General features: G+C 50.8%; 1 protein-coding gene across 1 annotated transcript in view; it reads left to right on the plus strand.

Moving 5' to 3' along the window:
- Nucleotides 1-19,896, plus strand: part of CCT2 (chaperonin containing TCP1 subunit 2) — a 116,703-nt gene extending 96,807 nt beyond the window's left edge. The window contains exons 14-16 of the mRNA XM_075342469.1: nt 8,861-8,960; nt 11,445-11,586; nt 19,587-19,896. Coding sequence (XP_075198584.1) covers nt 8,861-8,960; nt 11,445-11,586; nt 19,587-19,617 — 273 coding nt within the window. The 3' untranslated portion in view covers nt 19,618-19,896. The remainder of the gene's footprint in view (nt 1-8,860; nt 8,961-11,444; nt 11,587-19,586) is intronic.
- Nucleotides 19,897-22,865: the final 2,969 nt, after the last annotated feature.

Here is a 22,865-nt window from a genome sequence, read left to right on the forward strand (position 1 = left end):
AGTGATCCCACTGGGGGTGTATAGCCAGAAGGGGAGGGGCCTTACACTTTTTAGTGTAATTGCTTTGTGTGGCCTCCGGAGGCAGTGCTATACACCCAATCGTCTGGGTCTCCCAATAAGAGCTAGAAGAAAAGGAATTTACGGTAAGTAACAAAATTCCCTTCTTCTCAGCGTTCTAGGGCACAGAGATCAATGTCTGCAAACACATTGTGACAAATGGGGGCCTGGGACAGAGCCCCCAGTTCTGGTGGATCTGGAGAGCATAGAGATGCCCCTATGTTAAACAGTCTGGCAAGCCACAACCTCCGGTTGTGCAGCTGCTTATACACTCTGTTTATATACTCTGCTGGGGTTTTTTTTCCGAAAAGCCCCCACTTCTGGGGAATCTGGAGACACAGAGTTGTTATGTTAAACGGTCTGGCAAGCCACAACCTCTGGTTGTGCTGCTGCTTATATACTCTGTTTGTTTATATACTCTGCTGGGGGTCTTTCTGGACAGAGCCCCCACTTCTGCAGCATGTCTCATATCAGTGCAGGGCTGCAAGGCTGCTTTTTATTATGCACCGCATGTTGACTCGTACTGTCTGTACCGAGCACATAACCACATTGTGATGCCTGCTCTGACGTAGTGGTGCCTCAGCCTGGAGGCTTATCCCCAGTGGTCCCTCCGGCTGCTCCGGCTCCGGGGTAGAATCCCTCTCTCCAGGGGACAGCTGTCCCGGACACTGCTGAGCATGCATCAGCCCCCTTCTCAGGGCACTTCTGCTGCTACGGCTCGCTCAGCAAAGCTCACAGAGGATTCTTCATCTGGGAGCCCGTCCTCCTAAAATGGAGACGCAGGGTCCCCTTTCCCTCCTCGCCCCGCGGCTCTGGTTCACGAGCTGACTCGCAGGACAAGGAGGATGCCTTACTGGGGGCTCGGACGCTCTCCATGTACCCCATTGATCTGTCCGAAAGTGACGCAGATGCTAATGATTTGATTGCGTCCATTATATTTGTACTGGACCTCAATCCGCCTGTATCAGGGGAGCACCCCTCTTTGGCAGAAAAGCATCAGTATACCTTGCCTAAGAGAACAAGGAGTGTGTTCCTTATCCACTCCAGCATTCAGGTCACTGTGACCAAGCCCAGAGCCTGTCCTGACAGACGCTTCCCAGAGCGTGGTTCTGATGACTGTTTCCCCCTTCCACCAGTGGTGGTCAAGGAGTGGGCTCATTCACCAAGGGTGGACCCTCCGGTGTCTAGACTTTCAGCCCGGACAGTTGTATCAGTGGCTGACGGCACCTCTCTGAGGATCCCACTGTCCGCCAGGTTGTCCTTCTGGCCAAATCTATATATGAGGCGGCAGGGGCCTCGTTCTCCCCATCTTTTGCAGCAGTGCGGGCTCTCAAAGCCATCTCTGCTTCTCGGGAGGAGATGCATTCCCTCACCAGGGCCTTTATGCCCGAATTGGTTGCCTTAACTTCCAGGCTTCAGTCTTTTCATCCTATAGCTGGAGACTGTCACCGCACTGCGGTGGCCTCGGCTACTTCCCTCGCTATCCGCAGGTTCCTGTGGCTTCGAGAGTGGAAGGCAGATGCTTCTTAAGAAGTTCCTTGCTGGACTCCCTTTTGCTGGGACCAGTCTATTCGGTGAACAACTGGATGAAATTATTAAGGAAGCTTTTGGCAGGAAGAGTACTTCCATGCCACAACCCAGGAAACCTTCCAGGGCAGGAACCAGTCGAGGTTTCGTTCCTTTCGTTTCCTCTAACTGGTCGTCCTCTAAGCCCTCGGCCTCGTCCACTAACTCAGCCAAGGTCCGTAAACCAACTGGCGCATGAAGCCGCGTCCTAAGTCGGCAGGAGCTGCTGCCACCAAGGCAGCCTCCTCTTGATTATCTGGCCCGCCAGTAACGGTGGCAGGCTCTCCCTCTTGGGCGACGTGTGGTTTCAACACGTCTTCGATCAGTGGGTGTGGGTTACCATCTCCCACGGCTACAGAATAGAATTCTATTCAGCCGCCAAACAGATTTTTTTTCTGACAACTCCCCCCTGCTCCAAGGCCGCCGCCTTCTCACAGGCCGTGGCATTCTTGCAGGCCAATGGAGTAATTGTACCAGTTCCCGACTGGGAACGGTTCTGAGATTGCTACTCAAATCTCTTCCTAGTCCCCGAAAAGGACGGTGCTTTCCGACCTGGATCTCAAGCTTCTCAACAAGCATGTTCAGGTGCGGCAATTTTGCATGGAATCTCTGCGATCAGTCAATGACCCAAGGAGATTTCTTAGCATCCATCGACATCAGAGATGTCTCTCTGCATGTGCCATTCGCAGTTTCACACCAGCGTTGGCTACGTTTTGTAATCGGAGAGGAACATTTCCAATTCGTGGCTCTCCCCTTTGGGTTAGCCACGGCCCCTCGTGTATTCACCAGTTGCGGTTCTGCTCCTCCAGGGGTTGGTAGTGATTCCTTACCTGGACGCCCTTCTAGTCAGGGCTTCATCCAGTGCAGACTGTCAGCGGAGTGTCTCGCTCACTCTCGCCACGCTTGCAAGTCCACTCTGACCCCGACCCAGGAACTTACGTACCTAGGGATGCAATTCGAGACTCTGCTGGCACTTGTGAAGCTGCCCTTAGTCAAACAGCAGTCTCTTCATCTGGCGGTTCGCTCTCAGAATGACGGCGGAGCCTCAGCAATCAGGCACCTCATGCAGGTGCTGGGTCAGATGGTGGCGTCAATAGAAGCAGTTCCCCTTGCCAGTTCCATCTGCGTCCCCTGCAGCTGGACATTTTCCGCTGTTGGGACAAGGGACTTCTTCCTTGCACAGGCTGGTGGCTCTGTCGCCACAGACCAGGAGCTCTCTTTAAGTGGTGGCTTCGGCCCCTCTCTCTGTACCAGGGACGCTCCTTTCTGGCCCCGTCATGGGTGATTCTCACCACGGATGCCAGTCTATCCGGCTGGGGAGCAGTGTTTCTCCACCACCGAGCACAGGGCACTTGGACTCCGTCCGAATCAGCCCTCTTGATCAATGTGCTGGAAATCAGGGCTGTAGTCCTAGGACTCGCAGCCGCCTAGCAATGTTGGAAGTTCAACATATCCTTCAGTGGACGGAGGACTCAAAGTCCACCATATCCGCAGTCCACATCCCAGGCGCAGAGAACTGGGAGGCAGATTATCTCAGCCGTCAAACCGTGGACAGCGGCGAGTGAGCCCTGCATCCGGCAGTGTTCCGGTCAATTTAGCAGGCGGGGCACTCCGGGAGTGGATCTAATGGCATCCCGGCACAACAACAAGGTCCCGGTTTACGTGGCTCGCTCCCATGATCCTCAAGCCTTGGCAGCGGACGCGCTGGTTCCAGATTGGTCCCAGTTCCGTCTGGCCTACGTGTTTCCCCCTCTAGCTCTCTTGCCCAGAGTCCTGCGCAAGATCAAAATGGAGGGCCGTCAGGTCGTACTCATCGCCCCAGGCCCAGGCGAGCTTGGTTCCCAGACCTGCTCCGTCTGTTCGTAGAGGTGCTGTGGCATCTCCCGGACCGGCCAGACGTTCTCTCAGAGGGTCCGTTTTCCACAACAATTCTGCGGCTCTCAGATTGACGGCGTGGCTCTTGAGCCCTGAATCCTTACGGCTTCAGGCATTCCTTCCGAGGTCATCTTCACTATGACTCAGGCTCGGAAGTCTTCCTCGGCCAGGTTTTACCTCAGGACTTGGAGAATTTTCCTGTCCTGGTGTCGTTCTTCCGGCCATGCTCCTTGGCCGTTTTTTCCTTGCCGACCATCCTGTCCTTTCTACAGTCCGGCCTGCAGCTAGGTCTGTCCCTCATTCCCTCAAGGGACAGGTCTCGGCTCTGTCAGCGGCGTATCGCCCGACTGGCCCAGGTGCGCACCTTCATGCAGGGCGCATCTCACATCATTCCGCCTTACCGGCGGTCTCTGGATCCCTGAGACCTTTCTTTGGTCCTCATGGCCTTACAGAAACCCCCCTTTGAGCCTCTTAGGGAGGTTTCGTTGTTTAGTCTTTCACAGAAAGTGGTTTTTCTGGTGGCCATAATTTCTCTCAGGAGAGTCTCTTATTTGACTGTGCTCTCTTCGGAGTCACCCTTTTTGGTTTTTTTCACCAAGACTAGGTGGTTCTCCATCCAACTCCGGGCCTTCTCCCTAAGGTGGTGTCTCCGTTCCACCTTAACCAGGACATTTCATGGTCTTCCCTTTGTTCGGCCCCTGTGCATCGCTTTGAGAAAGCGTTGCATGCTTTAGATTTGGTGCGGACGCTCCGGATCTATGTGTCACGCACCGCTGTTTTTTTAGGCAGTGCACCTCTCTTTTTGTGCTGACCACAGGTCAGCGCAAGGGTCTCTCGGCTTCTAAACCGACCCTAGCTCATTGGATTAGGTCGGCCATATCCGATGCCTACCTATGTTCTCAGATGCCTCCCCCGCCAGGGATTAAGGCGCACTCGACCAGAGCTGTCGGTGCCTCTTGGGCTACGGCTCAGCAGGTCTGTCAGGCTGCCACTTGGTCTAGTCTGCACACCCTTTCGAAGCACTACCAAGTGCATGCTCATGCTTCGGCAGATGCGAGCTTGGGCAGACGCATCCTTCGGACGGCTGTCGCCCATTTGTGAAGTTGGGTTTCGCCTACTTCTCAGTTTCTGTTTATTTCCCACCCATGGACTGCTTTGAGACGTCCCATGGTTTGGGTCTCCCATAAGGAACGATAAAGAAAAAGAGAATTTTGTTTACTTACCGTAAATTCTTTTTCTTATAGTTCCGACATGGGAGACCCAGCACCCTCCCTGTTGCCTGTTGGCAGCTTTCTTGTTCCGTGTGTTTTCACCGGCTGTTGTTGTAGACAGAAGTTCCGGTTATTCCGGGTTTTACTCTATCTCTACTTATGGGTGGATGTCCTCCTTCAGCTTTGGCACTAAACTGGTTGGATTTGTCATCCGGGGAGTGTATATGCTCGGAGGGAGGAGCTACACTTTTAGTGTAGTACTTTGTGTGTCCTCCGGAGGCAGAAGCTATACACCCATGGTTTGGGTCTCCCATGTCGGAACTATAAGAAAAAGAATTTACGGTAAGTAAACAAAATTCTCTTTTTTGTTGTTGACCAGAAATGTCTGTCACCAAGGACACTAGGAGTATCACCCAGGATAGGATTAGATACACAGCTCAGCAGACAGTATCACACAGGAGAGGATTAGATACACGGCTCAGCAGACAGGATCACACAGGAGAGGATTAGATACACGGCTCAGCAGACAGGATAACACAGGAGAGGATTAGATACACGGCTCACCAGACAGGATCACACAGGAGAGGATTAGATACACGGCTCAGCAGACAGGATCACACAGGAGAGGATTAGATACACGGCTCAGCAGACAGGATCACACAGGAGAGGATTAGATACACGGCTCAGCAGACAGGATCACACAGGAGAGGATTAGATACACGGCTCAGCAGACAGGATCACACAGGAGAGGATTAGATACACGGCTCAGCAGACAGGATCACACAGGAGAGGATTAGATACACGGCTCACCAGACAGGATCACACAGGAGAGGATTAGATACACGGCTCAGCAGACAGGATAACACAGGAGAGGATTAGATACACGGCTCAGCAGACAGGATCACACAGGAGAGGATTAGATACACGGCTCAGCAGACAGGATCACACAAGAGAGGATTAGATACACGGCTCAGCAGACAGGATCACACAGGAGAGGATTAGATACACGGCTCAGCAGACAGGATCACACAGGAGAGGATTAGATACACTGCTCAGCAGGCAGGATCACACAGGAGAGGATTAGATACACTGCTCAGCAGACAGGATCACACATGAGAGGATTAGATACACGGCTCACCAGACAGGATCACACAGAGGATTAGATACACGGCTCACCAGACAGGATCACACAGGAGAGGATTAGATACACTGCTCAGCAGACAGGATCACACAGGAGAGGATTAGATACACGGCTCAGCAGACAGGATCACACAGGAGAGGATTAGATACACGGCTCAGCAGACAGGATAACACAGGAGAGGATTAGATACACTGCTCAGCAGACAGGATCACACAGGAGAGGATTAGATACACGGCTCAGCAGACAGGATCACACAAGAGAGGATTAGATACACGGCTCAGCAGACAGGATCACACAGGAGAGGATTAGATACACGGCTCAGCAGACAGGATCACACAGGAGAGGATTAGATACACGGCTCACCAGACAGGATCACACAGGAGAGGATTAGATACACGGCTCAGCAGACAGGATAACACAGGAGAGGATTAGATACACGGCTCAGCAGACAGGATCACACAGGAGAGGATTAGATACACGGCTCAGCAGACAGGATCACACAAGAGAGGATTAGATACACGGCTCAGCAGACAGGATCACACAGGAGAGGATTAGATACACGGCTCAGCAGACAGGATCACACAGGAGAGGATTAGATACACTGCTCAGCAGGCAGGATCACACAGGAGAGGATTAGATACACTGCTCAGCAGACAGGATCACACAGGAGAGGATTAGATACACGGCTCAGCAGACAGGATCACACAGGAGAGGATTAGATACACGGCTCAGCAGACAGGATAACACAGGAGAGGATTAGATACACTGCTCAGCAGACAGGATCACACAGGAGAGGATTAGATACACGGCTCAGCAGACAGGATCACACAGGAGAGGATTAGATACACGGCTCAGCAGACAGGATCACACAGGAGAGGATTAGATACACTGCTCAGCAGACAGGATCACACAGGAGAGGATTAGATACACTGCTCAGCAGACAGGATCACACAGGAGAGGATTAGATACACGGCTCACCAGACAGGATCACACAGGAGAGGATTAGATACACGGCTCAGCAGACAGGATCACACAGGAGAGGATTAGATACACGGCTCAGCAGACAGGATCACACAGGAGAGGATTAGATACACGGCTCACCAGACAGGATCACACAGAGGATTAGATACACGGCTCACCAGACAGGATCACACAGGAGAGGATTAGATACACTGCTCAGCAGACAGGATCACACAGGAGAGGATTAGATACACGGCTCAGCAGACAGGATCACACAGGAGAGGATTAGATACACGGCTCAGCAGACAGGATAACACAGGAGAGGATTAGATACACTGCTCAGCAGACAGGATCACACAGGAGAGGATTAGATACACGGCTCAGCAGACAGGATCACACAGGAGAGGATTAGATACACGGCTCAGCAGACAGGATCACACAGGAGAGGATTAGATACACTGCTCAGCAGACAGGATCACACAGGAGAGGATTAGATACACGGCTCACCAGACAGGATCACACAGGAGAGGATTAGATACACGGCTCAGCAGACAGGATAACACAGGAGAGGATTAGATACACGGCTCAGCAGACAGGATCACACAGGAGAGGATTAGATACACGGCTCAGCAGACAGGATCACACAGGAGAGGATTAGATACACGGCTCAGCAGACAGGATCACACAGGAGAGGATTAGATACACGGCTCAGCAGACAGGATCACACAGGAGAGGATTAGATACACTGCTCAGCAGGCAGGATCACACAGGAGAGGATTAGATACACGGCTCAGCAGACAGGATCACACATGAGAGGATTAGATACACGGCTCACCAGACAGGATCACACAGAGGATTAGATACACGGCTCACCAGACAGGATCACACAGGAGAGGATTAGATACACTGCTCAGCAGACAGGATCACACAGGAGAGGATTAGATACACGGCTCAGCAGACAGGATCACACAGGAGAGGATTAGATACACGGCTCAGCAGACAGGATAACACAGGAGAGGATTAGATACACTGCTCAGCAGACAGGATCACACAGGAGAGGATTAGATACACGGCTCAGCAGACAGGATCACACAGGAGAGGATTAGATACACGGCTCAGCAGACAGGATCACACAGGAGAGGATTAGATACACGGCTCAGCAGACAGGATCACACAGGAGAGGATTAGATACACGGCTCAGCAGACAGGATCACACAGGAGAGGATTAGATACACGGCTCAGCAGACAGGATCACACAGGAGAGGATTAGATACACAGACGTGCAGACCGTAGCAGCGCCGGTACTCGCATGCAGTGACACACACACACAGCAGCGGTGGGCAGAGCGGTGGCTGGGGAGAGCAGAGGGAGGGGGTGTCACCGGAGACGGTACCGGGGAGGGGCAGCGGTAGCAGTAGCGGGGGCAGAGCGATGGCTGGGGACAGCGGAGGTAGAGAGTGTCACCGGAGACGGTAACGGTGGGGGGAGGGGCGGCGGTAGCAGTAGCTGGGGCAAAGCGGGGGCTGGGGAGAGCGGAGGGAGGGGGTGTCATCTGAGACGGTAACGAGGGGAGGGGAGACGGCCCGTACTCGCACATCCCGGCGGTTGACAGGGGTATATTGGAGCAAACAGCATACTCTGTGAGCTCCACAATGATGGCGCTGATCTCCTCCCTCTGCTGTGATCTGGACAGCCCAGGGGGCGCGTCCAGGTCACAGCAGATGCCCACTGACGTAAATGATGGGGTCGGATCCCAACCACTGTTCTCTAGGCACAGGGGCTGCCATAAAGGAGTGAGTAACTATCGTTACACAGCAAATCCAGCTTGGCCCCCAGTGCCTCCAGTAAAATTAGAATTAAATAAAAACTAAATAAGCTGCGATTTTCATTTTGTATTAAAAAAAACCTTGATTTCATAATCACTATTTTTAATACAAAATTAAAAAAACGCGATACCTTCCCTTTTTAATATGAGGATTTCATGAAGTTTTTCTGCTTTAGTTATGATTGTAATGTTTCTTATGGTGTTTTGTTTTGTTTTTTTATTAAGCTTCCAACCATTATAGCAGACAATGCTGGCTATGACAGTGCGGACTTGGTGTCACAGCTTAGAGCAGCTCACAGCGAAGGAAAGTCAAAGTATGGGCTTGGTATGTACTGATCTATTGAAGCATGGTTTAAGTTTAGATTTAACCACTTAACGACCACGGGCGGTACTGATACCTCCTAAGCCATATAGGTGTAATCATCTGCGGCTGCTGCGGGCAGCTGGCAGTGATTCCTGCTCATGTCAGCTGATTTGAACATCTGATGTGTGCCTCGCAGACATGGGTGGATCCGTGATCCACCCGCTCCTGTCAACCTTTTAAATCACGCTGTCAAAATGTGACAGCGCGATTTAAATGCCCGCCACAGTAAACGGTCACTCACCCGGCTCCATCGGCTGCGCTGTAACATGATTACTGTGAGCTGATGCTTACCCTGGTAGCACAGGGTCATGTGATGACTCCTATAGCTCACATGACTCACTTCCTGTAACACTTGGCAGAGCAGCCGTTATTACAGAAGACTAACATTTCTCCTGTTCTGAGCTGTGCAGTAATGATCAGGAGAAATGAACAAGTGGTCAGACCTTAGAGTCCCCTAGGGGAACTAATAAAATAAAAAAAGTTTAAAAAAAAATCTAAAAGTAATAACTAATCACGCCCCTTTGCCCAATTGAAAACTAAAGGATTAAAAAAAATATATATAGACACATTTGGTATCAGTGTTCAGAAACGCCCAAGCTATCAAAATATGAAATCAGTTAATCTGATTGGTAAACGGCGTAGCGGCAAAAAAATTCCCAACTTACATTTTTTGGTCGCCGCAAATTTTGCACTAAATGCAATGACAGGTGTGCAAAAATGGTACCATTAAAAAGTCAGCTTGAGACAGAAAAAAATGAGCCAACACTGAGACATAGATCCTGAAAAATGAGAATGCTATGGATCGTGGAAAATGGCGCAAAGAGTGCGCTACTATTTTTGGACAAACTTTGGGTTTTTTTTTTACCGTTTAGATGAAAGTAAAAGTATACATATTTGGTGTCTACGAACTCGTATAGACTTGAGGCATCACACTGACACAATCAGGTTTACCATATAGTGAACACTGTGAATGAAATATCCCAAAAACAATCATGCAATCGCACCTTTTTTTTTTTTCTTGCAATTTTTCCTTATTTGGAATTTTTTTGCCATTTTCTAGTACACTATATAGTAAAACTTATGGTTTTCATTTAAAAGTACAACTTGTCCCGCAGAAAACAAGCCCTCATATGGCAAGATTGACTGAAAAATAAGTTACTGTTCTCAGAAGAAGGGGAGGGAAAAAAAAACAAAAAATGAAAAAAATGAATATCGGCCTGTGGTGAAGGGGTTATTTCCATATTGATAAATAGGTCTTGTCAGATCGGTCTTGTAAATACAAGCAGTTTACGGCTAAGGCTACTTTCACACATCTGGTTGTAGCAGTGCGGCACAATCCGGCGCTCTGCTGAAAAAACGAAACCGTTTTTTGCCACCGGTTTCGTATTTTCCAGCATTGACGCCGCATGGGCTTGCGTTCCGTCCGTTTTTTGCCGCATGCGGCAGATTTAGCCCATGCAGCGACTGTTCCCTGGCACGTTTTTTGCTCCGGCAAAAAAAAAAACGCATTGCACTGCTCCCGGACGCTGCGGCGCATTTTTCAATGCATGCCTATGGACGCCGGATGCGGCGCGATGCGGCAAAAACCGCATCTGGCCGCCGCATGCGGTTTCTTCCACTGCGCATGCTCAGTAGCGTGCCGCAACCGGAAGAAACCGGACCGCCCGCATGTAAAAACTTATGCAAAGGATGCAGTGTTTTCGCCACATCCGTTGCATAGGTTTCACAGCCGGATTGAGCCGCACTGCTCAAACCGGATGTGTGAAAGTAGCCATATTTAAACGTTTAGATAGTAACACTTCTCGTTTATAGCTCCTATGCTTAGGTGACCAACCACTTGTAAAGCACTATTTTTAAGCTGGTGAGGATTTCTGCATTGTTACCTACTAATCCCAGCCACACAGTTGGTTTCCAAGGCACTGAGATTAAACTTTTTTTTATTTACAATCTCAAGAATGGTAGTAAAAATTGCGAAAGTGCTTGTGCATGGCATCACAGCTGCTAAGCCCACTTATTGGCCATAGCGGTGCTGCGCGCTGTTAATGTGACATCACCGCTGTAGCCAAAACTGAGCCCGAAGCAGCATCGGAGAGCTGGGGTTGAACCGGGGAAAGGAGGAGAGCCTGCTCTTTTTATTATGTTAGATATTTTGCAGCGTTTGGAGTAATTTCCCTAAAACTTGAACACCCTTATGTATTGTTAGTAATTCTTACCTTTGCTTAGTTGACATCTTTTTAAGATTGAGCAGGGATAGTAATTTACTGGGATTACATTTAAAATAATTTCTTATTTTCCCTTTCTGTTAAATAAAAGCTGTCGTCAAATTCATGCTTAATCGGGAGAATAGGTTCCTTTTAAATAAGTGAAAGATTGGGTTTGACACAATTTTGTAAAAAAAAAATAATAAATAAAAATGTACATGCATATTAACCCTGTTCTTATCAGATATGAGAAACGGTATTATTGGAGATATGGAAGAAGTGGGTATCACTGAAAGCTTCCAAGTGAAGAGGCAAGTGTTGCTGAGTGCAGCCGAAGCTGCTGAAGTCATCCTGCGTGTGGACAACATCATTAAAGCAGCACCTCGGTAACTTATATGTTTGATATAGTTTACGGCTTTATTTGCAAATGAGTAATTCATCAGTATTTGTATGGCAAAACCAGAAGTGGCTATGGTCCCTCATCTAGGGCTGCAGGATAGCCTATATTATCAGGGGGGCTGGCAGCTACTAAACACGAGGAGCAGGCCATACCCCTGGTGTGATGTAACATCCCAGGAGAGAGGGGGAGCACTAAGGAGCAGCTCCAGTGTTAGAGAATTACAGTTGCTGTGAGGGTGGGGAACGGCACTATGGGTATGTGCGCACGTGTGCGTATTACATGCAGTTACGCTGCGATCTGCAGCGCAGCGTAACTGCATGCGTCCTGCGTCCCCTGCACAATCTATGGAGATTGTGCAGGAGCCGTGCGCACGTGGCATGTTAGAACGCAGCGATTCGGCTGCTTGCCGAATCGCTGCGTTCTAAGAAGTGACATGTCACTACTTTCGTGCGTTCTGCATGCTGTCTATAGGGAGAGGCAGCATGTAGAGCGCACGAATCTGCCGGCACCATGCGCTTCAGAACGCAGCTTTTCAGCTGCGCTCTGAAGCGCACATTTTCGGTGCGGTGCAGAGCGCACAAGTGCGCACATACCCTATGGATCTCATATTTATGGTTTGAGGGTATGGCCGGTAGAATAATTTATCTCCCCAGACTACCCCTTTAACTTTTGCTTTCAAATGATATGGGAATGATTAATATTTGAGCGCTAAGAACTTGAAGTCTTACATTGTAACACACAAGCAGTTCTTTTCTATATTATGTAACTGGAACATTCCTGTGGTTAAAGCGTTAAGTATCACTGGTGTTTGAAGCCTGTAATTTCCTATCAGGTCTGCTCTTGAGTGATATTAATGTGGAGCTAGCCTGCTCACAATGGACATGCCCTTTAAAGGGTATCTAATTGTAGATATGATTGGAAAGGCTTTCTGCATAGACATCACAGCCTAATTCAGTGTAATCTATACTGCTTGCCTCACATTCATAGTAACATAATGGTCTGGACTAGAAGTGAGTTATGTTAGATTTATGAAGTTTATTTTCTTACTTTACATTATGCTCTTTACAGCTACTTATTTTAGCGTTTTGCTCAATGATAAAGGGATATTCTGGTTTCAGAAAAATCCCCCCATGCAAAAAAATAAAAAAACCTCACCCACCCTTCACTGGTCCAGCACCATGTTTTCACTGCGCTTTCATTCTGCCAAAATGGCATCTGCCATAGAAAGACACCTCCTGCTTTTTTTTTTTTTTTTTATAATATGTGGCATTTGTTCACCACAGTCTGTGTAGTAGTGTCTTTTCTGGGTTATAAGACTCACTTTCTTCGGCGCTCCATTGGGAGACCCAGACGATTGGTGTATAGCTACTGCCTCCGGAGGCCACACAAAGTATTACACTCAAAAGTGTAAGGCCCCTCCCCTTCTGCGTATACACCCCCCGTGGGATCACGGGCTGCTTCAGTTTTATGCTTTGTGCGAAGGAGGTCAGACATCCACGCATAGCTCCACTGTTTTAGTCAGCAGCAGCTGCTATGTCGGATGGAAGAAAAGAGGGCCCATACTAGGGCCCCCAGCATGCTCCCTTCTCACCCCACTTTTGTCGGCGGTGTTTGTTAAGGTTGAGGTACCCATTGCGGGTACGGAGGCTGGAGCCCACATGCTGTTTTCCTTCCCCATCCCCCTGTAGGGCTCTGGTGAAGTGGGATCTTACCGGCCTCCAGGCTCTGAGGCCGGGCTCCATCCACAGACCCGGAGATTCTGCTGGAATGGAGCGGAGTATCGTCAGGGACAGGCCCTGCAACGTTAAGGTACTCTGTGTCCCCGTACAGTCTATGCATAAACACACTCCAGCGTTGCTGGGTGTGTTAGTGCGCCGGGGACAGTAGCGCTGCGCGCTTGGGCTTTACTCACTGCAGCTTAGCTGAGTGAGTTTATGTGTCGGGAACTACCGCGCCAGCCGCTGCTGGAGCTGCGGCGCGGCTGAGACTTGTGGTGCGCCGGGGACTTTCGCGCTGCCGCGCTTTTACGACGGCAGCGCTTATAAATCTAGTCCCCGGCTTCTGCGGCCTAGTTACGTTTCGTTCCCGCCCCCAGCCCTGTCAGTCAGGGAAGGGGCGAGACGCTGTACAATGATCAGCGCCGAGGGCTGGAGTCTTATTTACATACTCCAGCCCTCTCACTGGGCACAGGGGGACGCCAGTTTCCCGCTCTTGTCTGGGGCACGCCCACGGCCCGCCCCTCTTCACAGGACGCCGGCAGCCATTCCTGCAGGCAATCTAAGCTGGAGAACGGACACAGGCTCTGGGAGACCCAGCAAAGGGATTCTGGCGACCACTTACCCGCTTATGCGGGCGGTAAGCAGCACCTTGGTGCTGATCCCACTATTGCCACAGTGTTTTTTTGTGTACTTTATTCTTGTGCTTATATTTGCAAGACCATACACAGACACACGCCAGCATTGCTGGGCGTGTTAGTGCGCCGAGGACAACAGCGCTGCGCGCTTGGACTATACTCACTGCAGCTTAGCTGAGTGAGTTTATCTGTGGGAAACTGCCGCGCTGGAGGCTGCGGCGCGGCTGAGACTTGTGGCTGTACGGTCGCTTCTTGGCGATATACCCCTACATAGCTCTGAGGAGACAACAGCATGTCGTCAGCATAGAGCAAGGGGGCCAAGGCACAGGCTTTCTATGCTGTCTGTACCGCACGTGAGGCTGTTTTACCGGCAGGTTCCACTAACCCCTAATGGGTAGAGTCTCTGCTAGTGGTGGCCCAGAGAGGGCCACCTGTGAAACTGTCCAGAGGACAGAGTTTGCAGTTTTTTTGCTGATAAAATGTCTTGGACTATGAACAAAATGCTAGCAACTTTGCAGTCCAAGGCGGTGACTCAGACCAAGGGCATTGTTGAATCAAGGCTCCCCGGTCTCCCTCAGTTGGAACTAATCCGTGCTCCAAGGGGGTCCCATACATCCCAGACTGAAGGCTCTGACACGGACGACAGTCCCAGACAGCCTAAGCGAGCTCGCTGGGAGAGACCCTCGACTTCACACACTGGTCAGGGTCTCAGCGAGAGGTTCTCTGTATGATGAGGTGGCTGGTCAGGTTTCTGATCCTGAGACCGCTTTCATTCTGGATGCTCCTAATGGACGCCATGGTGAATGATCTCATAGCGCCCATTAATACACTGGTGGATATTTCTCCCTCAGCCCCTCCAGTGGAGGAGGCAGCTGCAGCAGGAGAAATTCCATTTCAGGTATCCCAAGCGTAAATTCAGTACTTTTTGGGCCTCTCTGTCTCAGAGGAGCAGTCCAGAAACGCTACGCTTATCCAGACAAGTTTTTCTCCGCCGCGCCATCCTCCATAGTTGCAGTGGAAGATGGGACTTCACTTAAAGATGTCATTGACAGACAGATGGGCCTCTGGTTCAAATCTGTCTGTGAAGCTATCGGCGTGTCGTTTGCTCCGGCATTCGCAGCCGTATGGGCACTCCAAGCTATTTCAGTTGGTCTTGCGCAGATAGACACTGTCACACGTACATCTGTGCCGCAGGTGGCGGCCTTAACCTCGCATGCATTGCGACTTACGCTATTCATGCTGTCCTGGACTCTACGAGCCGTACGCCGGTGGCATACGCCAACTCCGTGGTTTTGCGCAGACCCTTGGGGTTAAGGGAATGGAAGGCAGCTCCTGCTTCCAAAAAGGGCTTAACCAGTTTGCCATTATCTGGTGACAGACTGTTGGCTGAGTGATTGGATGAAATCATTAAACAGGCCAAGGGTAAGGATTCTTCCTTACACCAGCCCAGATCAAACAAAACCCAAGGAAGGACAGTCGACGTTTCGGTCCTTTCCAGGCTCGGGCTGGTCCCATTTTTCCTAGTCCAAAAGGACTCAAAAGGCTCAGAGGGGCTCAGACTCCTGGCGGGCTCAATCACGACCAAAGAAGGCAGCCGGAGGAACCGCTACCAAGGCGGTTTCCTCATGACTTTCAGCCCTCTCTCTCTCTCTTTCTCGCTCTCCGCATCCGCGGTCGGTGGCAGACTCTCCCGCTTGGCGGCATTTAGCTGCCACAGGTCAAAGACCGTTGGGTGAGACACATTGTCTCACGTGTACAGGATAGAGTTTTGTTCTCGTCCTCCGGCTCGATTCTTCAGAACTTCCCCACCTCTCGACCGAGCCGATGCTCTTCTGCAGGCAGAAGGAGTGATAATCCCTGTTCCTATTCAGGAACAAGATCACGGTTTTTACTCCAATCTGGTTGTGGTGCCAAAAAAGGCCGGCTCTTCCGTTCCGTTCTAGACCTAAAACTGCTCAAAAAGCAGTGTAAACCAGGCGGTTCCGGATGGAATCCCTCCGCTCCGTCATTGCCTCAAGGTCTCAAGGAGATTTCCTAGCATCAAGAGACATCAGAATGCTTATCTCCACGTGCCGATTGCTCCAGAGCACCAGCGTTTGCTGCGATTCGTATAGAAAACGAGCATCTTCAGTTCGTAGACCTGCCCTTAGGTCTGGCGACAGCCCCACGGGTTTTCACCAAAGTCATGGCTGCAGTGGTAGCAGTCCTGCACTCTCAGGGTCACTCTGTGATCCCTTACTTGGACGATCTACTTGTCAACGCACCCTCTCAAGAGGCATGCCAACGCAGCCTGAACGTTGCGCTGGAGACTCTCCAGAGTTTCGGGTGGATCATCAACTTTTCAAAGTTAAATCTGACACCGACCCAATCACTGACATATCTTGGCATAGAGTTCTATACTCTCTCAGCGATAGTGAAGCTTCCGCTGGACAAACAGCGTTCACTACAAACGGGGGTGCAGTCTCTCCTTCAAGGCCACTCACACCCCTTAAGACGCCTCATGCACTTCCTAGCGAAGATGGTAGCAGCAATGGAGGCAGTCCTTTTCGCGCAGTTTCATCTGCGTCCACTTCAATGGGACATTCTCCGCCAAAGCGATGGGAAGTCGACGTCCCTAGACAGTAACGTCTCCCTTTCTCAGACGGTCAAGGACTCTCTTCAGTGGTGACTTCTTCCCACCTCATCGTCAAAAGGAAGGTCCTTCCTACCCCCATCCTGGACGGTGGTCACGACAGACTTGAGTCTGTCAGGGTGGAGAATAGTCTTTCTCCACCACAGGGCTCAGGGTACGTGGACTCAGCAGGAGTCCACCCTTCAGTTCAACGTTCTCTTGCCCTGCAAGCCTTCCAGCAGCGGCTGGAATGCAAACAGATCCGAGTTCAGTCGGACAACTCCACAGCGGTAGCATACATCAACCACCAAGGCAGAATACGCAGTTGGCAAGCCTCCCAAGAAGTCCGGCGGACTCTGATGTGGGTGGAAGACAGAGCATCCACCATATCCGCAGTTCACATCCCGGGCGTAGAAAACTGGGAAGCAGATTTCCTCAGTCGCCAGGGTATGGACGCAGGGGAATGGTCTCTGCACCCGGACGGTTTTCAGGAAATCTGGGGCCTTCGGGGGAGGCCGGACGTCGACCTAATGGCGTCTAGGCACAACACCAAGGTCACGAGTTTCATGGTGTGGTCTTACGATCAACGAGCTCTGGCGGCAGGCGCCTTAGTTCAGGATGGGTCGCAGTTCCAGCGACCCTATGTGTTCCCCCTCTGGCACTGTTGCCCAGAGTGCTACGCAAGATCAGCTCCGAGTGCCGCCGCGCCATCCTCGTCGCCCCAGACTGGCAGAGGAGGTCGTGGTACCCGGATCTGTGGCATCTCACAGTCGGCCAGCCGTGGGCACTACCAGACCGGCCAAACTTACTGTCCCAAGGGCCGTTTTCTATCTGAATCCTACGGCCCTGAACCTGACTGGGTGGCCATTGAGTCCTGGATCCTAGCGTCTTCAGGATTATCTCATGACGTCATTGCCACCATGTGACGGGCTAGGAAGCCGACGTCTGCCAAGATCTACCACTGTACGTGGAAGATATTCTTACCTTAGGGCTCTGCTCAGGGAGTGTCTCCCTGGCCATTTGCATTGCCTACTTTTCTTCCTTCCTGCAATCGGGTTGGGAAACAGGTTTGTTGCTCGGCTCCCTTAAAGGACAAGTTCCAGCGCTGTCTGTATTTTTTCAGAAGCGCCTAGCACGACTTCCTCAGGTACGCACGTCCCTGCAGGGGGTTTGTCACATTGTCCCTCTGTACTGAGGCCGTTAGACCCATGGGATCTGAACGGGGTACTAATTGCTCTCCAGAAGCCGCCCTGCGGGCCTCTGAGGGATGTTTCACTTTCTCCACTTTCACAGAAAGTGGCCTTTCTTGTAGCGGTCACATCTCTTCGGAGAGTGTCCGAGCTAGCAGCGCGGTCATCCAAAGCTCCCTTCCTGGTGCTTCACCAAGACAAGGTAGTGCTGCGCCCGATTCCGGAGTTTCTCCCTAAGGTGGTATCCCCTTTTCACAATCAGGATATCTCCTTACCTTCCTTTTGTTCTTATCCATTTCATCGATATGAAATGGATTTGCATTGTTGGATCTGGTGAAGAGCACTCAGAATCTACATTTCCCGCACGGCGTCCCTGCGCCGCTCGGATGCGCTCTTTGTCCTTGTCGCTGGTAAGCGCAAAGGATCGCAGGCTTCCAAATCCACCCTGGCTCGATGGATCAAGGAACCAATTCTTGAAGCCTACCGTTCTGCTGGGCTTCCGGTTCCATCAGGGCTGAAGGCCCATTCTACCAGAGCCGTGGGTGCGTCCTGGGCATTACGGCACCAGGCTACGGCTCAGCAGGTGTGCCAGGCGGCTACCTGGGCGAGTCTGCACGCCTTCACCAAGCGTTATCAGGTGCATGCCTACGCTTAGGCGGATGCCAGCCTAAGTAGAAGTGTCCTGCAGGCGGCGGTTGCCTCCATGTAGGGAAGGGCTGTTTTTACAGTCCAAACTTGAGGTATTACTTTACCCACCCAGGGACTGCTTTTGGACGTCCCAATCGTCTGGGTCTCCCATTGGAGCGCCGAAGAAGAAGGGAATTTTGTTACTTACCGTAAATTCCTTTTCTTCTAGCTCCAATTGGGAGACCCAGCACCCGCCCCTGTTCCTTCGGGATTTTTGGTTGTTCGGGTACACATGTTGTTCATGTTGAATGGTTTCAGTTCTCCGATGTTCCTTCGGATTGAATTTGTTTAACCAGTTATTGGCTTTCCTCCTTCTTGCTTTTGCACTAAAACTGAAGCAGCCCGTGATCCCACGGGGGGTGTATACGCAGAAGGGGAGGGGCCTTACACTTTTGAGTGTAATACTTTGTGTGGCCTCCGGAGGCAGTAGCTATACACCAATCGTCTGGGTCTCCCAATTGGAGCTAGAAGAAAAGGAATTTACGGTAAGTAACAAAATTCCCTTCTTTTACCCCCCAAAACTGAAGGGAACATGGGGGATGCGTTTTATAATCCTGATATGCCTTATTGGGGCGACAGTGGGGGTGCAGGTTCGGCTATACTAAGGGCTTGTGGGGGGGGGGGGTAGTGTCACTGCAGTGGAGCAGGTCACAGGACAAAGGGTCGGCAAGAACTGCAGGTCCGGGGGTATTGTGGCTGCAAAGCCATTGATCAACCGGCATTGGACACGATGGACTTCAAGGAAATGGCCGCTTTGGCCACTCTGTGCACGCGCCGCCTCTGCTACCATTTTTCTTAAAATCTATAATGTCAACTGCCGGCAGATCAATGCTGCCCACCGCAGTACCACTGACCCTCCAGAGCTACAAAACTCCCTTCTCTGAGCCTGCTGCATTGCCTACCATGCCTCCTGTGACCCTCCTGAGCCACTCCACCACCGCCATTCCTCCCTTTGTGAGCTATTATAAGACATACAAGGATTATAAGATGGACCCCTATTTTAACATTTATTTATTTTTTCCCTTATTTTCCTCCTCTAAATTCGGGGTGCGTCTTATAATCCAGTGCTTCTTATAAAACAAACGCATACGGTATTTATAATTTTCATACCTTGATTTGGTTTTTTTCTCCATCTCTTCATATAGGAAGCGCGTTCCTGATCATCATCCCTGCTAAACGTTACATCTGACAACAGATTGAGAAGCAGACTGCAATTGGATGGGGTTTTTTGATGAACAAGGCAGAAAAGCTGTACGATTGTCATCTTGGCACTTGAGAATTACAACCACACTGTTGGTTTATTTATTGTAAAAGTAAACTTTTTCTTTTTCTTACATTAAATTTGCTAACTTGTATGTCCTCATTCAGCATAGAGCACTGAAAAATAAAGACATGAAATTATTCATGGATATCTTTGCAAAGATCAAATTAAATTACGTATTTTAGTTTTGTGGACATTTATCAATATGTGGTTTTGATTAAAAAAAGAGAATCTCATCATTAACTTTTTTTTATATAAATTAAACACTGGGTTTTGTTAATTTATACATATTTAAAGGTGTTATTGCCTATCCCGCGAATTACATGCGTGTCTGTGGAGATCTGATATTGAGACCCCACCAATTTCAGGAATGGAGTGCTGAAATGCATACCGTTCCTGATACTGCCGAGCATCCGAACAAACGCAAAATGTGGCTTTGAATATTTTTTAAAATATTTTTATTTACAAAGTTAAATAAGGACTGCCAAAATAACTATAAAAAATATGTGCACTAATCTTTCACCAATAAAGCCAGTTCATTGCGACACGTGACACCTAGTATTCAGCGAGTAGTTGACTATTCGTGCTCACTATGCTGTTAGCGAGTACTGTCCCCTACTTGCAAATTCATTACGAGTAGCGAACGGAATGTAAGTCAATGGGAAATACTTGCTAAGTAGCGAGTAACCTGAAAGCTGTACTTTCTTTTTCGCTCCTAATTGGGAGACCCAGACAATTGGGTGTATAGCTATTGCCTCTGGAGGCCACACAAAGTATTACACTCAAAAGTGTAAGGCCCCTCCCCTTCTGGCTATACACCCCCAGTGGGATCACTGGCTCACCAGTTTTGTGCTTTGTGCGAAGGAGGCAACACATCCACGCATAGCTCCACTTTTTAGTCAGCAGCAGCTGCTGACTATGTCGGATGGAAGAAAAGAGGACACATATAGTGTCCCCAGCATGCTCCCTTCTCACCCCACTGTATGTCGGAGGTGTTTGTAAGGTTGAGGTACCCATTGCGGGTACGGCGGCAGGAGCCCACATGCTGATTCCTTCCCCATCCCTTTTTACAGGGCTCTGGGTGAAGTGGGATTTACCGGTCTCCAGGCACTGAGACCGTGCTCCACCTACAGCCCCTGGAGAAGATGCTGGATGGAGCGGAGTACATCAGGGACATGGCCCTGCTTCCTCAAGGTACTCTGTGTCCCCGTGCATTTGGCGCTCACACCGCAGCATGCTGGGTGTTGTAGTGCGCCGGGGGACATCAGCGCTGCGGCGCCTGTGCCATGGCCTCATTCAGCTTCGCTGAAGCAGGCTCACTTATGGGAATTGGTCGCGCCGGCCGCTGGGACTGCGGCGCGGCTGGCACTTGTAGTGCGCCGGGGACTTCAGCGCGGCCTGCGCTTTTACGGCGGCCGCGCTGATAACTAGAGTCCCCGGCTTTTGCGGCCTGCTTCCGTTCGTTCCCGCCCCCAGACCTGCCAGTCAGGAGAGGGGCGGGACGCTGGCCACTTCTAGGCATCGGTCGCGCCGGCTGCTGGGACTGCGGCGCGGCTGGCACTTGTGGTGCGCCGGGGACTTCAGCGCGGCCCGCGCTTTTACGGCGGCCGCGCTGATAACTAGAGTCCCCGGCTTTTGCGGCCTGCTTCCGTTCGTTCCCGCCCCCAGACCTGCCAGTCAGGAGAGGGGCGGGACGCTGGCCACTTCTAGAATTCGGTCGCGCCGGCCGCTGGGACTGCGGCGCGGCTGGCACTTGTGGTGCGCCGGGGACTTCAGCGCGGCCCGCGCTTTTACGGCGGCCGCGCTGTTAACTCGAGTCCCCGGCTTCTGGGCCTAGTCTCCCTTCGTTACCGCCCACAGCCCTGACAGTCAGGGTAGGGGCGTGACGCTGCATAGCACAGCAGCGCTGAGAGCTGGAGTATGTTTTGCATACTCCACCCCTCTCACTGTGTGCACTGTGAATCCGGATTCCCGCACTTTCTCAGGCACGCCCACGGCTTCCTTCTCTACAAGGACGCCGGCAGCCATTAGTGTCAGTTTCTGTACGAACAGAGACAAGTGTGGAAGACCCTGGCATTCTGATAGTCACACAATCGCTGCAACAGGCGTTAAGCAGCACCTGTGGTGCTAACCCCACTAGTGCAGAAGTGCACTTATAGATATGCTTGTACTATATACATTGCACTGTTTGGTCGCACGTTGTATATACCCTCCTGGATTATGCGGAGGAGTTATCAGCATATTCTCTGTGTAAAACAAAGGTGCAGAACCACATGTTTTTCTATACAGCTGGTACAGCATGTACGGCTATACGGCCGGCAGGTTACATAGACTCCCATTGTATGCACTAATGGCCAGGGGATGAGGACGGTGTCTGCAGTATTTACTGACAGTTTTTCTGAGACTATGGCTATGATACTAGAAGCCTAGCAGTCCGGACATGTCTCTCACAATATGGGCACTGTTGAATCATTGATCCATGGCCCCCCTCAGTGTGAACAACTAACAGCTCCGGGAATGTCACACGCATCCCAGAGTCACGGCTCTGCACGGACGTCAGTCCCAGACAGCCTAAGCGGGCTCACTATGAGCGGCCTCGGTTTCATCAGGGTCCTAGCAGAAGGACTCGCTGTGTAATGAGGCGGAAGTAGCGGCTCAGGATTCTGATCCTGAGACCGCTCTCAATCTGGATACACCTGATCGTGACGCCATAGTAAATAATCTTATAGCGTCCATCTATAGAATGTGGGTTATTTCTCACAGCTCCTCCAGTGGAGGAGTCAACTTCACGTATTTTTCTGGGCCACTCTGCCTTCAGAGAGGCAGTCCAGGAACACCACGCTTATCCAGATATGCGCTTCTCCAAACGGCTTAGGATACACGTTATCCCTGTCCCCTGACTTGGTCAGGGACTGGACCCAGTGTCTCAAGCGGCATCCTCCAATCTCCAGGCTTGTAGCTAGATCCATAGTTGCAGTGGGAGATGGAACTGCTGTTGGCTCCGGCATTCTCTCCCTTGGGGCACTCCAAGCTATTTCAGCTTGTCTTACACAGATTGACACGGTTACACGTACATCTGTGCCGCAGGTGGCATCCTTAACCTCTCAAATGTCTGCATTTGCTTCTTACGCGATTCAGATTGTCCTGGACTCTGCGAACCGTG

The sequence above is a fragment of the Anomaloglossus baeobatrachus genome, chromosome 4 (assembly GCF_048569485.1).
Source record: "Anomaloglossus baeobatrachus isolate aAnoBae1 chromosome 4, aAnoBae1.hap1, whole genome shotgun sequence".
NCBI lineage: Eukaryota > Metazoa > Chordata > Amphibia > Anura > Aromobatidae > Anomaloglossus > Anomaloglossus baeobatrachus.